The 13,261-nt window shown below is 38.8% G+C and overlaps 2 protein-coding genes across 8 annotated transcripts in view; one reads left to right on the plus strand and one right to left on the minus strand.

The window, feature by feature from the left end:
* Positions 1-1,256, minus strand: part of LOC113667058 (uncharacterized) — a 30,946-nt gene extending 29,690 nt beyond the window's left edge. For 5 of the 6 annotated variants that reach the window (XM_089201713.1, XM_089201714.1, XM_089201711.1 and 2 more), the window contains exon 1: positions 847-1,256. In XM_089201713.1, coding sequence (XP_089057839.1) covers positions 847-1,085 — 239 coding nt within the window. In that variant the 5' untranslated portion in view covers positions 1,086-1,256. The remainder of the gene's footprint in view (positions 1-846) is intronic. The other variant, XM_089201712.1, reaches the window with a different exon arrangement.
* Positions 1,257-1,366: 110 nt separating this feature from the next.
* On the plus strand, positions 1,367-12,994 carry LOC113667077 (uncharacterized). Of its 2 annotated transcripts, XM_089202228.1 has the most exons (8): positions 1,367-1,490; positions 1,642-1,859; positions 3,546-4,255; positions 5,354-5,556; positions 6,161-6,491; positions 7,091-7,842; positions 8,093-8,299; positions 8,579-12,994. In XM_089202228.1, the coding sequence occupies exons 2-8, from the start codon at positions 1,774-1,776 to the stop codon at positions 11,861-11,863; spliced, it is 5,574 nt and encodes a 1,857-aa protein (XP_089058354.1). In that variant the 5' UTR covers positions 1,367-1,490; positions 1,642-1,773; the 3' UTR covers positions 11,864-12,994. The 2 variants fall into 2 exon arrangements, with proteins under 2 accessions (XP_089058354.1, XP_027038681.2); XM_027182880.2 differs by lacking the exon at positions 1,367-1,490 and having other exon boundaries at positions 1,514-1,859.
* Positions 12,995-13,261: the final 267 nt, after the last annotated feature.

Genomic DNA, 13,261 nt, shown 5'->3' on the forward strand with positions numbered 1-13,261 from the left:
AAGAACTTCAAACATATCAGTTGTACAATGAAATCTCGCTGTACAACTGATATGTTTTATCATAGTTAGTAGAGGGAACTAAACTATACTAAACCAAATATAACAAGTTGATTACAGAGTCTGGTGATAATGAAAAACCCCAGTCTAAACCAATCAAAATTCAGAAAGTTTGCCTCATGTGTGGTTATAACAACAATCCGTATTTCTCAAATTTAATTAAGTTGCATTTCTCATGAGACTGTAAGATCGCAGGCTGTAAGTACTGTAACTCATATTTGGAAAGATTTAAAGTGATATTTTCTTCAAAATTTGAAAAGGATAAGAAACTATGTTAAAATTTGCAGACAACTCAAAATATCTTTAGAGTGCAACAGGTGTGGAATAATGTAATTGATTATTAATTATTGCGTTTCAAATTCTCTTCTCTTTTAATTGTGTACGCGTTGTCAAATCAAACAGGTAATAGACAGTAGTACCGAATTCAAAGAGACTCGTCATGATGGGTTTAGATCCATCATGAAAAAATATTTGGCTTTAATTTAAAAAAATGTTTTAAAACATACTTTAAAATATTCTGATGGCAAAGATTTGACTTTGATCGCGACTTCTATTCCATCGTTATGCTTATTGCTGCTTGCAAGCCTAATTAATACCTAGGTGATAATGTCTACAGCTAACCAACATCAAAAACTTGGACACAATTCCGCTTAATCATACCAGGCTTGTCTGTGACCAGAAAAATTCACACAAAGTTCTCACTCGACTCAGCCTCACGAAGAAGAGAAATATACAAGATTTTAAAAAATCTGTAGACTGGTATCGTAATCAAATCGATCGTTAACTTACTGCTCAGTAGCACTTGACTCTTTCCATTTCTCTACAGAACCATCCGTTTGACCCACATTTTCTCCAGTCAAAGACGTTCCAAGATCAGTGTTGATGTCTTTGTTCGGCACAATTTCAGCGAAAGATGCTTCGCTGCACTCACTTGCGTCAAAATCCGAAAAGGACTCGAGCCCACTGACATGAGAAGGTGCAACAATGTCGCTAAACGCAAAGGAATCTTGCGAAAAGTTTAAATCCATTACTTCCTTCTTTCTAAAGAATCAAACTCCATTATGGAATATTGTCCACTCAATATAGTAGTTGTTACTGTTAACTGATCTGTAAAATCGGTTTAAAATAGCCATGACTGTATGAAAAAGTTTATCTTCGCGCCAAACCCGCCATGTTTTATAACAGTGATGATCCAAAGCGAGGCTGATCAACCGCTGAACAAAATATGATCAGTCTTGATATTCTTATTACTGAAATGCTGAGGATGTTTTGTTAGTATTGGAGAGAAATTACAGGTTTGTCTTGCTGTCATTAGGACTTGACCAGAAATTTGCAATTTGTTTTGGATTCGTGCCTAAGGGAAAACTTTTTTGTTTATTTGAAATTCCGTAGAGTGCATTGTACGAAATATGGAAAATTATTTGTGGGTGAAGGTAAGATTAAAATAATTTCTTTCGAGTCAGTCGAAATTATGCTAATTTGACATTTTAAGCTAGCTATGTTACATTCCGAGGGATCCGTGAACGCCAACGTACAAATAACATCAACCTCATCTGTCAGTATTCGCTGTCATTATGTCCACAGTGACGAACCATAATAACTTCTGTATGACAATTATCTCAGCTGAGTCGACGCTTCTCGTTGTGTGACACGATGGTCTGAGAAGGGCTAAGTGCGTCTGAAGGTGTTGATTTGAAATCTATTGAATAAGGGAACATGGGATGCTGTGTCTCGAAAGGGAGGCCTGTCCGAAGTTCTTCAGAGGACGATCTCGAAGCAGGACAACAAAATCTGACTCTAAGGTATGTAAAGAACGATTCTTCCACAAAGAAGGGCAAACCTATTTTTGCGAGTGTCAATGTTTGGTCTCTCAAGCAAGTACTTGGGGCCACAATAGGCAATTCTCATTATCTTTGAATATCGACGAACACTGTTGATTTATTTTTTCTCTCTCTCGATCAACCCCACGAAAAAAAAAAGAATTTCGGTCGCATGAATTTGGCGGTATTCCAAATAAACCGCAGATTGGCAGGGTGCCGTGTATTTTTTTTTCGTCAGAAGATATGTCCGTAAATGGGTCAATACCCAACGATTATAAAAGGATGTAACCATTGCGAAATCTATCAGCGCTCAACAGCGTGAAATTAATCAAATTGCTTGGACTACTAGCTGCATTTTAAACGATTTTGCAACGGAAACAAATTGTTCAGCGATGATGGAACGATTTTACCTGTATTTTAGGATGAAATCCGTTCAAAGTTTCTCATCTACTGATTTGTATGTATATCTTCTTGTTTAGACAGTGGGATAAAGGAATTAAATATTAATAGTTGACTAAATACACAAGTATGGGTTAAATCTAGATATGATCCAGTATTACGCTAAGCCTGCATATATTTATGTAGTGTGAGAAATTTGCATTCTTCGAAAAGTACAGTGTTTCAGAAGTTACGCGTAAACTTTGGATTACATCTTTACCCAAAACTTAATAATAATTATCAAACCACCTTGGAAATCTTTTATCGTGAAATTAAATTTTCTCTCACCTCTTTAAAAAAAACACATTTCTGTGATTTCTCTTTCAGCGGCATAGTCACAGCTTCAAGGTGCTTTGACATGAATTTATTTTAATTTTTTTTTTAAGTTTTGCTTTTACTTTTGAACAAAATTATTTTATGGTTAATTAACATAAAAATACTCAATTGATTCTCAATTTGAAGACACTACACTTATTGAGAAACACCCTTATTGAAGCTTTTAATAATATATACCTGTAACTAAACAATTTTGGTGAGCCCCCCTTTTCATTGTTGGATCGCATTTAGCAAGGTGAGATATATTAAGGTGTCAATATGGCTCTGAACCTGCAATGAAGACTTTACGACAACTTTGTAGAATCTTGATGCACTGATTGCAACTTAACAAGAATGAAATTGTCAACTTATTTCTGAGTTAAATGACAGACTCCTAGGTCACTGATCAGGCTTTGAGTGCAAGCACAGAGCCAGCTTGAAGTAAAGCAATGATTCTGTTTTCTGCATGGCCTAGGAAAATGTTCTTTGTTTGTTAGGATAAGATGCAAAATTGGATATAAAGAAAAACCTCAAACCTTTCAATCCAAGATCTTGATTTCAATTCTCCTTACTATCTGTGATATATTTGATATATTTCATGTAAATACAGAGAACTCCTGTAAAAGCAGTTAATGTCTTCAAGTTGGTTATTTTTCTACATTCTCATTACCTTTCTGGTTGACAAAGTGTTGCCACAGAAGGGAGAAATTGTCTATTATTTCCTCTTGGGAGAAATGGGTTGATGCCACATTAGTCACCCTAAATTGACCTTTGGCGTTGGAAATAAGCTATTTTTTGTTGTTGTTATTAATATAATGTATGCTGACATTTACACAGACATGTGATCAGTAGACAGTTGAACAGAAAGCAGTAACTCTTGAATTATGTTCTTGTTTCTCTTTTAAACCTTCTCAGTAATAAAGAAGCAAGTCAGACATCCCTGCAACCAGCAGCTGATATGCCACATGCAGCTCAGGAACTAAAAGCATCTAGTGAGGAGTTTCATCTTTCTTTACCTCAATATGAAACACCTGAACATGAACTGCATAAAAAAGCTGTTCCTGGATCAAGTAGTTCCCTGGATGAGTTATGTGGGAGGACAAAAAGTAAAGCTGACAAAGAGGAGCGGTTCTCAAAGATTAGTAAAAAATTATTTGGTAAGAAAGAAAGAGAAGCACCCAAAAAGGATGATCAAGTTTCAAAATCAGCTGAAAATATGCTTAATGGGAAGAAGGATGCAGTGGAAGAAACAGATGTTGATATTGAAATTTGTCCAATCGACCATATGCCAGACAATGGAGAACCAGATATCGATATTTATCCCCTTGATGATGATCGAAAACCTGATACAGTCAATGGGGCTGAAAATCATTTCGTTAATGGTCTAATCGATCCACATGCTTCTGCAGATCTGGAAACTCAAAGTGATGTTGATGGAAAAAAAGTTGTGAATTCTGCAGCAAATCAAAGAACAGTTAATGATGAGGATGCTGAAGTTGAAAAATCAGCAGGAAAACAGCTCATCTTGGATGATGTATACCATCAGGTTTTATCAGGAAACATGAGTGTGACAGTTCCTAATTCAGCCAAGATAGTGAGAATATTCACCAGTTCCACTTTTACAGGTAAGCAGAATACATAAAGCATTTAATCACAGAAAGGGGATATCTGGGTTGATATATCAGAAATCTCCTGAAAGAAGTGAGTACTATGGAGCCTGTGTCCTACCGACATCACATATATTTTGTTTCCTCCTATCTCCTAAAAGGAACCTTTTGTTCACTCAGACTGTTGAAAAACTTCCTTTCTTTAAATGTTCTAATAAACAAGTTAGTATTATTCATCATTAAAAGAGAAGAACAATTAAGATAAGCTGTGCTTGAATAATGTGGAAATTAGGTTGCTCAAAAACTTCATAAATGGAAGGCCTCATTGCTAATTACCAGTAGGGGTACATATGAATGTTGTGCCGCGTAGCACTGGGAACACAAATGGTGAAACAGAGAATTAACTCTGAAGTGACCTCGTAGCTCAGTCGGCAGAGTAACGGTAGATCAAATCCGGAGGTCGTGGGTTCGATTCCCACCGAGGTCAAAAGATTTTTTCTTTGCCTCGTGTGGTTCCCTGTTTCCCTTTATTAGGGCTAACGCCCGGTGGGTTATTCATGGGTTTAAATAGCACTTTAATTTACACTTCAGAGTTAATTCTCTGTTTCACCATTTTAATTACCAGTAGCCTTTCTTGCCTTGACAATGTGTTTAAAAACAATAGAATTTTCACTACATTTTACAAAATGAGGCAAAGAAGGCTAATATGAGTGTAAATAGAAGAGTAAAAATCACACCAAAATTTTGTAAGAGGTCTATGTGCGGTGTACCCCTCAGCTTTCCGAACTTTAGGCTAAAGTATGTGATTTTCCTTTCCATGTGTCATCATCAGCCCTGTGTCCTATGTTATTTCTTTAAGTTAACGACTTCCTTCATTGGAAATTGTAAAAAACAGCAAAAACTAGTTGACTAAAGAGATGGGGGCCTGGATGACCTGGAACAACCTCCTCTTCTTTCACCAAAACAAAGACCCACCAGGCTCTAGTGATAAAACTCTTTGTTGGCTAGTTGTTTCCGGGGGTAGTTTCCCTTCCCTTTCAGGCACACTTACATTTGAGGGGTAGATTTATGCTTCTGGTCTTTCCCTGATTGTTGAAAGTTTTTATCCCAACACAGATGCAACAGTTGAGCGCAACGCACTGATGAGCCAAGTTTATCCAAAACTGAGAGACTTCTGTCATGAGAAAGGTTATGAGTTTCAGGTGGTGGACATGCGCTGGGGTATTCATGATCCATGCACTGATGACCACATGTTCAGTGAGGTTTCGTTAGAGGAGCTCAATCTTTGCCAGGAGCTTTCTACTGGTCCCAACTTTGTTGTGAGTAACCTGAATAGATACCACTCTTTTGTTGCTTTTTTCTCTCCTTTCATCTCATTTTTTTAAGGAAAACTATGTTTTTTTAAAGGGAGGTGCAGGGGTTGTTTATTTGTGATTACCTTGAGATTTTATTGGGCCCTATAATATTTTCCTTTCTTCTGATTGGTTGCTCTGATTTATTTGGGGTGTTTTTGTGACACCCATTCTAAATGCTCTCCAAATAGTTTGGATGTATAAAAACCTCAGCTGAGACAAAATGGATATATCCTCCTCTTTTATTTCCTATTTCATCACATTGGAGTATTTTGCAAAGCATTTTTTTTCCAAGAAAAACCAAGTTCAATGTTGGCAATAGAATTTGCTTATTTCCAAATGTCAGTTACCATGACAGAAGTTGCAGGTGGCCATCTAAATAGACGCAAAAGACAAATTCAACTAACCAGCTTCATGCAGTCACGCTCTTAGATCGAATATGACACTAAAATTTACTTTGGAGGACTGAAGTGTTAAGGGCGAAAAAACATATGAATAGAACTTTTTCCGCCCGATAAGTAATTGTGAAGGTATAGACCATCCTAAACGTGATTATGATCATCTTTTACAGACATTTTTGAGTCATAAGTACGGTTATCGTCCTTTTCCTCGTACCATTTCTGCCTCTGAGTTTGACTCCTTGTTTGCTGCAATTGAAGATGAAGACGACAAGCAACTGTTACAAGTTTGGTTCAAGCTTGATGACAACGCCATTCCACCGGAGTATGTCCTTCAACCAATCAGCAGCCAGTTTCCAGACTTCCTCGATCCTCCCACCATTGAAGCCAGGCAACACGCTCTTAAGGAATGGGGGGATGTATTCCTCAGCCTGCAGAATGCCCTGCGGAAGGCAGCTACAAAGACGCTGCCTGAAGATGCAGCACATAAGTACTTACAGTCAGGTAACTGTTATGTTCTAGAGAGGAACTAAGTTGACGTTTCTTTTACTTTGTCTGAGGCAACACAGGAACCTAATCTACTTGCAAATCACTAATTTTCATTTTTACTTTGCTGCATTTCCTTTTTATCCATTTAACTTTTGGACTCACGAAGAGAGTAAAGGAATTTCTGCAAACATGGAACAAACCTGTACAAGGGGAAAGCTCACTTCCTTGCTAGTACAAGAAAATGAATGATTTTTTACACGTTTCTATTTTACTTTTAACATTTCCTCGTTATAAACGTTTAAAGATATGAGGATTTATTTTGATTAGTTGTCACCCCTAATTTTCAAGTCGCCCAGAACAATTTTTGTCTCAATTTCTTTCCTCTTTCAAAAAATAAAGAAAAAGATTGCTAATAAGTCCTAAATTTTGTGTCATCGTGAAGAAAACGGAGAGACCATTTTTTTCTTTTTTGAGGTCGTCCATATGTCCATACTCTGACAGACCATAGGTAACTACCAATTACAGAGTGTATAGCATTCATTTTGATGAGCAAATGTAAATAAACCGAACGTTTTAAGAGGTATAATGATTTGTGACTTTATCTCTGTTTACAGACTCAGAAGAGGAGATAAAGCAGGGCATTATAGAAAGGAATTCTTCAAGCTTACAGGCATTTTGGTTCAAACGCAACATCACAGATATGAAAGAGAACCTCAACAATCCTCGCGCAGCGAAGTATATCGACGTCGAAGAACTTCCACCGAAACTGCGTGGTAGAGGAGAAGTGAAAGGGTTGGACAAGTCCACAAAGGCTATTCTAAAATTACTGAAAGAAAATCAAATCCCCAAAGCAATTGATGATAACAATATAGCTTCGTATAACATTAAGTGGGGAGAAAAAGGTGTTGATCCTCACTCGAATGAGGAACACGCTCAATACATTAAAAAACTGTGTCAAGACTACCATGAAAAGATGAAGAAAAGCATTGAAGAAGCTGTCAAAAAGAAGAGAAATACTAAATGGGACGATGGGGTGCTTGAAGAAGTTGCACAGCATCAAATAAACTGTAAAAAGCTTTCCTCCTCCTCCTCTTGTATTCCTAGTAAAGTGCTTGATGGTATCAAGGACTACATTACAGGACAAATCAATTCTCCCTTAGTTATTCATGGGAAGCAAGGTTCTGGTAAGACATCTTTGATTGCAATGGCGGCTAATTCGTGTCAGACGTGGAATGGAGGTGAAGTGGCAACTGTGGTGCGTTTCCTTGGCACTACTCATCAGTCCTGTAAAGTGCACTCACTTTTACGAAGCATTTGCCATCAACTTTGTTTTGTTTACAAAGCTGATTCCAAGAACGTTCCACAGGTTTGTTTGTATAATTTTCTGTATAGTTCGTTTTCATAAAATCGGACTATGGCAAATTTCGCTCTTTTATGACCAAAACCTTATGAAAACTAAACTGTAAACAAAAAGAGTGGCCAGTTTGTGTTTATAAGTTTTTTTTGTATGTCCTAAACTATTTTGTGATTGGTCAGTACATAACTAGCTATTCAAAATCAAATTAAAATGTCTTCGGTTTTCTTAGTCTTACAGTCATGGTTTCAATCCTTTACAGGACTATCAAAATTTAGTGAAAGAATTCCATGTCCTGCTTCAAAGAGCCTCCCAATCTAAACCATTGGTGTTGTTGTTGGATTCACTGGATCAACTTCGGAGTTACAGTATCAAGCGAGAGTTGTCATGGCTGCCAAATAAGCTGCCTCCTCACGTAAAGATTGTCCTCACGTGTTTGACGGGAGACCAGGCCTTTGCCTGCCTTAAGGTGGGTAGTTTAGCCTATATTGCACATTGAATTGGAGTCCTTGAGTTTCTCACGAGATTTTAACTCGCCTTTCAAATTGGTGATATGTACACCATTATTCTGGCAATGGTAAGTATCCACATTAGCTGTATTTATTTGCATTCCTTTTTTCCTGTCTTGTGTAGGTATCAGGTTTTTGATAGCTGTCTCTTTCTTTTCGAGTTGGATACTGAAAATCACGTGAATAACTTGACTGACAGAAACTATTTCTTGGTCTTATCTCCTTGATTATCTTTTTAGGGCATTGTCGTTGATGACAGCCATTTCGTTGAGATCCAAGAGATGACTGATAGCGAAATGGTGGACATCATGAAATTTTGTTTACAAAGCAACAACAGGAAGCTGACTGAATCACAAGAAAGCTTCGTGCTAAAGCAAGTCTCTAACTGTCGATCTCAGCTTTACCTAAAGCTCGCCCTGGAACAGGCTCTCACGTGGAAATCATATACTACTTTGGCAGAAGTAAGTCTCAGTGCTTCAGTGAGGGAGATGATCATCTCCTTGTTCGAATATCTGGAGGTTAAACACGGAAAGGAGATATTCCAACACACTGCTGCGTACATAACCGCTTCTAGGAGAGGAATAAGTGAAGCGGAATTGGAAGATATCTTGTCTTGTGATGAGGTCGTGTTGGATAAACTATTTTCAAGCTGGGCTCCACCAATTCGACGTCTTCCTTTGTCACTTTGGCTACTCATCAAAGCTGATATAGGCCGCTTCCTTGTTGCTCACGTTGAAAATGGAGTCCGTTTGATCACTTGGGCCCATCAGGAGTTTCATGATATTTCCATGGAGAAATTCTTGTTCTCCGATGATAAGGACCTTCACCGCTTTCATTCAGAGCTAGCAGATTACTTTATCGGTCGATGGACTCAAGGTGCGAAGAAAGGAGACGGGAAGGGAAACGTGAAAGAACGCTATCTTCCTTGTCAGCCACTTCAGTTTGCCAATGATGTGTTCAACTACAGAAAGTTGAAGGAACTCCCTTTTCACTTGTTGAAATCTGACGATTTTGAGAGGCTCAAACAAAGCGCCCTCTGTAACTTTGAATTTCTGTCAGTTAAACTGAAAGCTACCTCGGTTCATGACGTTATTGACGACTTTATTGAGGCTCTGGCTGTCAGACCAGACGACCCAGATTTAAAGCTTGTTTTTGAGACATTGCAACTTTCCATGGAAGCCTTGAACGTGTCTGCAGACCAGTTGTCGTCACAGCTCATTGGACGTTTATCCTCTTCTCGTTCCCCATCTCCGTTCATTGCTCGACTTCTACGTCAAGCTCATCACCCTTCCAATCCGGCCCTAATTCCCAACATCCGTTGTCTTGCACGACCAGGTGGAAAACTGGTACACTCATTGCCAGGTCTTCACGGATCTCTCGTCCTCAGCCAGAATGGCGACAAAGCCATGAATGGATCTCATGACCAGCTTATCACCCTGTGGAACGTGAAGAGTGGTGAGGTAGAAAAAACTTTGGATACATCCAGACCTATTGGCTATGTGGACTTCTGCCTTGATGAACAGTTTGCAATTGCATCTTGTCAAGGATCACTGCAATTTTGGAATCTTAACAAAGCACATATGGTTTGGGAAATCCCTAGCACGGAAACACCTGCTCCAATTACAGTTGCTGGAATCCGTGACACTTTGGTGGCGATTCTAGATAGGGTCATCAAGTTTGTAAACCTGAGCGATGGAACACTCACGAGGGATTTTGTGGATAAGAAGTTCCTTCATGACAGAATTGCTGGCCTTGGAAATAGCGTTGCCTTCGCAAGCTCCACGGCGGCCTACACCAGAGTCTATGATCTCAATACGAAGGAAATTCGTCTGTCTATCAAGGTGTCTGGGGAAGACTCGGCGGATGTTGTGAACAACCTGATTCTTACTTCATTCTACGGGGGTCAACTCATTGTGTCTTTCGAGAAGTCTAGTAGTGTGCGAGTGTTTGAGTTGAACACTGGAAAGTGTCTTCACGTTCTAGGACCAGATATTCTTTACCCTACTGTAACTAAGAATGGGTGCTATATGTTGTGCACCAACAATTTCAATGACATTGCAATCTGGAACTTGGAAACAGGTATCAAGGAGAAGCAGGTGCTGAAGCATCCCCCAATGACTGCCATTGTGAGAGTTTCCTGTGTTGATTTGAGGACAGTCTTGACAGTGTCCGATGACCTAATGGCACGTGTATGGGATTTGGAAACCCAGGAAGGTTCTGAAGCCTGCTTTGAGGACAACAAAGAGACGAACAGCATCCAGCAGTTAATACCGATTAAAAGCAGTGTTCAAAAGCAAGTAATCACCAAGTCAAAGACTACCGGTCCCATCTGTGTGTGGAATTTGAGTTCATGTCAGATAATTCGAACCTTGAATAACACTAATGCAGATGAAATTCTAGTTGTCGACGACACTCGCGCTGTCATACGTTGTGGAACTAAACTTGCAATAATCGACCTTCAAGAAGGAAAACTGATCAAACACATGCGATCTGACTTTGCCCCCAAAACGGATAAAGTCCACCGACACGCAAGTTCCTTGTACAAGCGCCGAGATTTAGCTCTGCGGTTGGCCGAGAGTCCAAGAGTGCCTGCTGTGTCTACGAGTTTGAAATTCAGCGATTGTGCTTTGGTTGGCACAACACACGTACTTATCCTGTCCAAAGATCGCTTGTATCTCAAGTTGGCTTCCCTTGAAACTGGAGAACTTGTAGCGAAGCTTAAAAGTGGTCTAAACACTATCATCGAAACAGTGATGGTCAGCGGCAACGGCTTGGTTGCAGTGTGCTCATGTGAGAATGCTCCACTTATAGTCTGGGACCTGAGAGACAAAGCCAAGCGGTACACGTTACAAATCAGTGGTCACTACCCAAGTTTGACAACTGCTGACATAAGCTACAATGGCCATTACTTAGTTGACGTTAGCAAGTTAGACAAGACACGAAAATCTGTGGTTACGTGGGACCTGGAGACGGGAAAGGTCAAACACGTCATTGGTCAGGGGATGAATGTCTGGAATGTGGCAGTGTCCTCCCTGAGCATGCGTATGCTAGTGGCTGGAAGACTTGGCACCAACGAGACCTTGCGGGTGTACGACTTGGTAACCGGTAAATTTTACCACCAACTGAACGGCCACACGGAACCTGTCAAAGGTGTTTGCTTGTCTAAAGATGGGAAACGAGCCTTGGCTTACGTTCCTCTTGGCGTTCGTGATCGCACTGTTCGCATATGGGACCTTATATCCGGCACTCTTCTTGCCTGCTTCACTCCAGACCTTCCCGTTTCCAGCTGCATCCTGACGGATGATGGAGATCAGGTTGCCATGGTAATTAACAAATCCCGTCCAATCGTATCACTGGCCTTGTCGCACGAGGTTGGGTCACGTGAGCTGTCTGTTGATGTTTCAAATCCTTACTTCAGCCACCCCACCCTGCATGGAGCCGTGTTTGATATGAGTGACGAGCTCAAATGGAATGATGAGGATGATGATGGTGACAGTGACAATGAAACAGAAGTTAATGTTTGAATCTGCTCGTTGTCTAACGATAAAACGCCAGCAAATGTGTGGGTGTAATTACTTAGTATGATTAGGTGCTTAAATTTTGAACTAATATGAATTTTTTTAACGCGTAGATGCTAGTTGGGTCATAAGAGAGGCTTGAACTTATCGAAATCTAATCATTTCTGTACCATTCAGGGAGTAACTTTTTTTTTAATTCCGCAGTGAACCTTTTTTAAACCGATTCTATTACAATCGTTTTATAATGAATTTCCTTCAAAATTGTTTTGCGTGTTATAGCAGATTCGCAAGTAACATTTTTCAAGGGATTAAGAATAGATGATTGCCATCTTTGATATGATAAGTGAAGAACATGGCCATTTTGGTTGCATAATCCAAACGCAGTACATAGACAAAGAGATATTTATCATAGGAATACATGTAGATAGTTTAAATAACACACATCTAAAAACGTTTTCTCTCTTTAAAAGAATTGTCTTATGATAAGTCATTAACAATTTTAGGAATAATTAGTGGAATGCATGAAGTTATTGAAGGAAAGACTTCACAATTTGTCGGTACAAAAAGCGATAACAAAAAGATGGTCTACTTGGTTTTGTAGTTACGTCTGTTATTATCAATCTATACAGAGACTTTGTAACACACTTTGAACACCTTTTGCAGCTTCTGTGGTAACACTTAAGAAATATTTTGGTTCTTTTAGCTTTTAAATCTCAGTGTTCCTCGATGAAAATTACATATAATAGGGCTGGATTTTATATTTTTAAGTATAGTAAAGTATACGGATCTTTTTAGTATAGGTAATAACATGATTTTTTTTTTTTTTTGCGTGCAATTTGGTATTACTAAGCGCGAGTAAATAAAATTGGGCGAGTGCGATTTGTAATAATTTACATGAAAAAAGCATCACAGAAAGTAAAGAAAAAAGGAATTTTGACCGCTATTTATGAGTTCCACTCGTGTTACAACTTCGCATTCATGTTACATGAAAAATGCACTCATTTTTAGCTAATCAGATGCGCGTAACTCTTTCAAGTATACTATTGGTCCTTTGATTTATATTGACTTTTGTGAAATTGATTTTTAAAGAACAAGAGAATTATTTCCCATGAAAGAACACGTAATTTGGTGATTCAATGGTGTGTGGCGTCACTCATTATTACACCTGCCCGCTATTCCTGCAAAGTCACCTCTTTTCACGGACTCATTTTGCAATAATTAATAGTTTAAAAAAAGAACTTAACAAGAGAAACTTGGAGGAGTAGAATTTCCTACAAAACCTCTTGAATAGACAAGTGTCGATGTCAGCTCATCTTCATCTACAAATTCTGTCCTTGGTCAACAGTATTTTGTCCAATCATTTCATTTACGTTATCAAGGAAAAAGTGTTAGTTAAATGTGGCT

Source organism: Pocillopora damicornis, chromosome 3, assembly GCF_964200805.1.
Source record: "Pocillopora damicornis chromosome 3, jaPocDami1.2, whole genome shotgun sequence".
NCBI classification, from domain to species: domain Eukaryota; kingdom Metazoa; phylum Cnidaria; class Anthozoa; order Scleractinia; family Pocilloporidae; genus Pocillopora; species Pocillopora damicornis.

Excerpts from the sequence above, each read along its gene's own strand:
- LOC113667077 (XM_089202228.1), top strand. The coding sequence starts at position 1,774 with ATGGGATGCTGTGTCTCGAAAGGGAGGCCTGTCCGAAGTTCTTCAGAG. Across the intron at positions 1,860-3,545 it reads CAACAAAATCTGACTCTAAG|TAATAAAGAAGCAAGTCAGA; the intron begins GTATGTAAAGAA and ends AAACCTTCTCAG. Across the intron at positions 7,843-8,092 it reads ATTCCAAGAACGTTCCACAG|GACTATCAAAATTTAGTGAA; the intron begins GTTTGTTTGTAT and ends AATCCTTTACAG.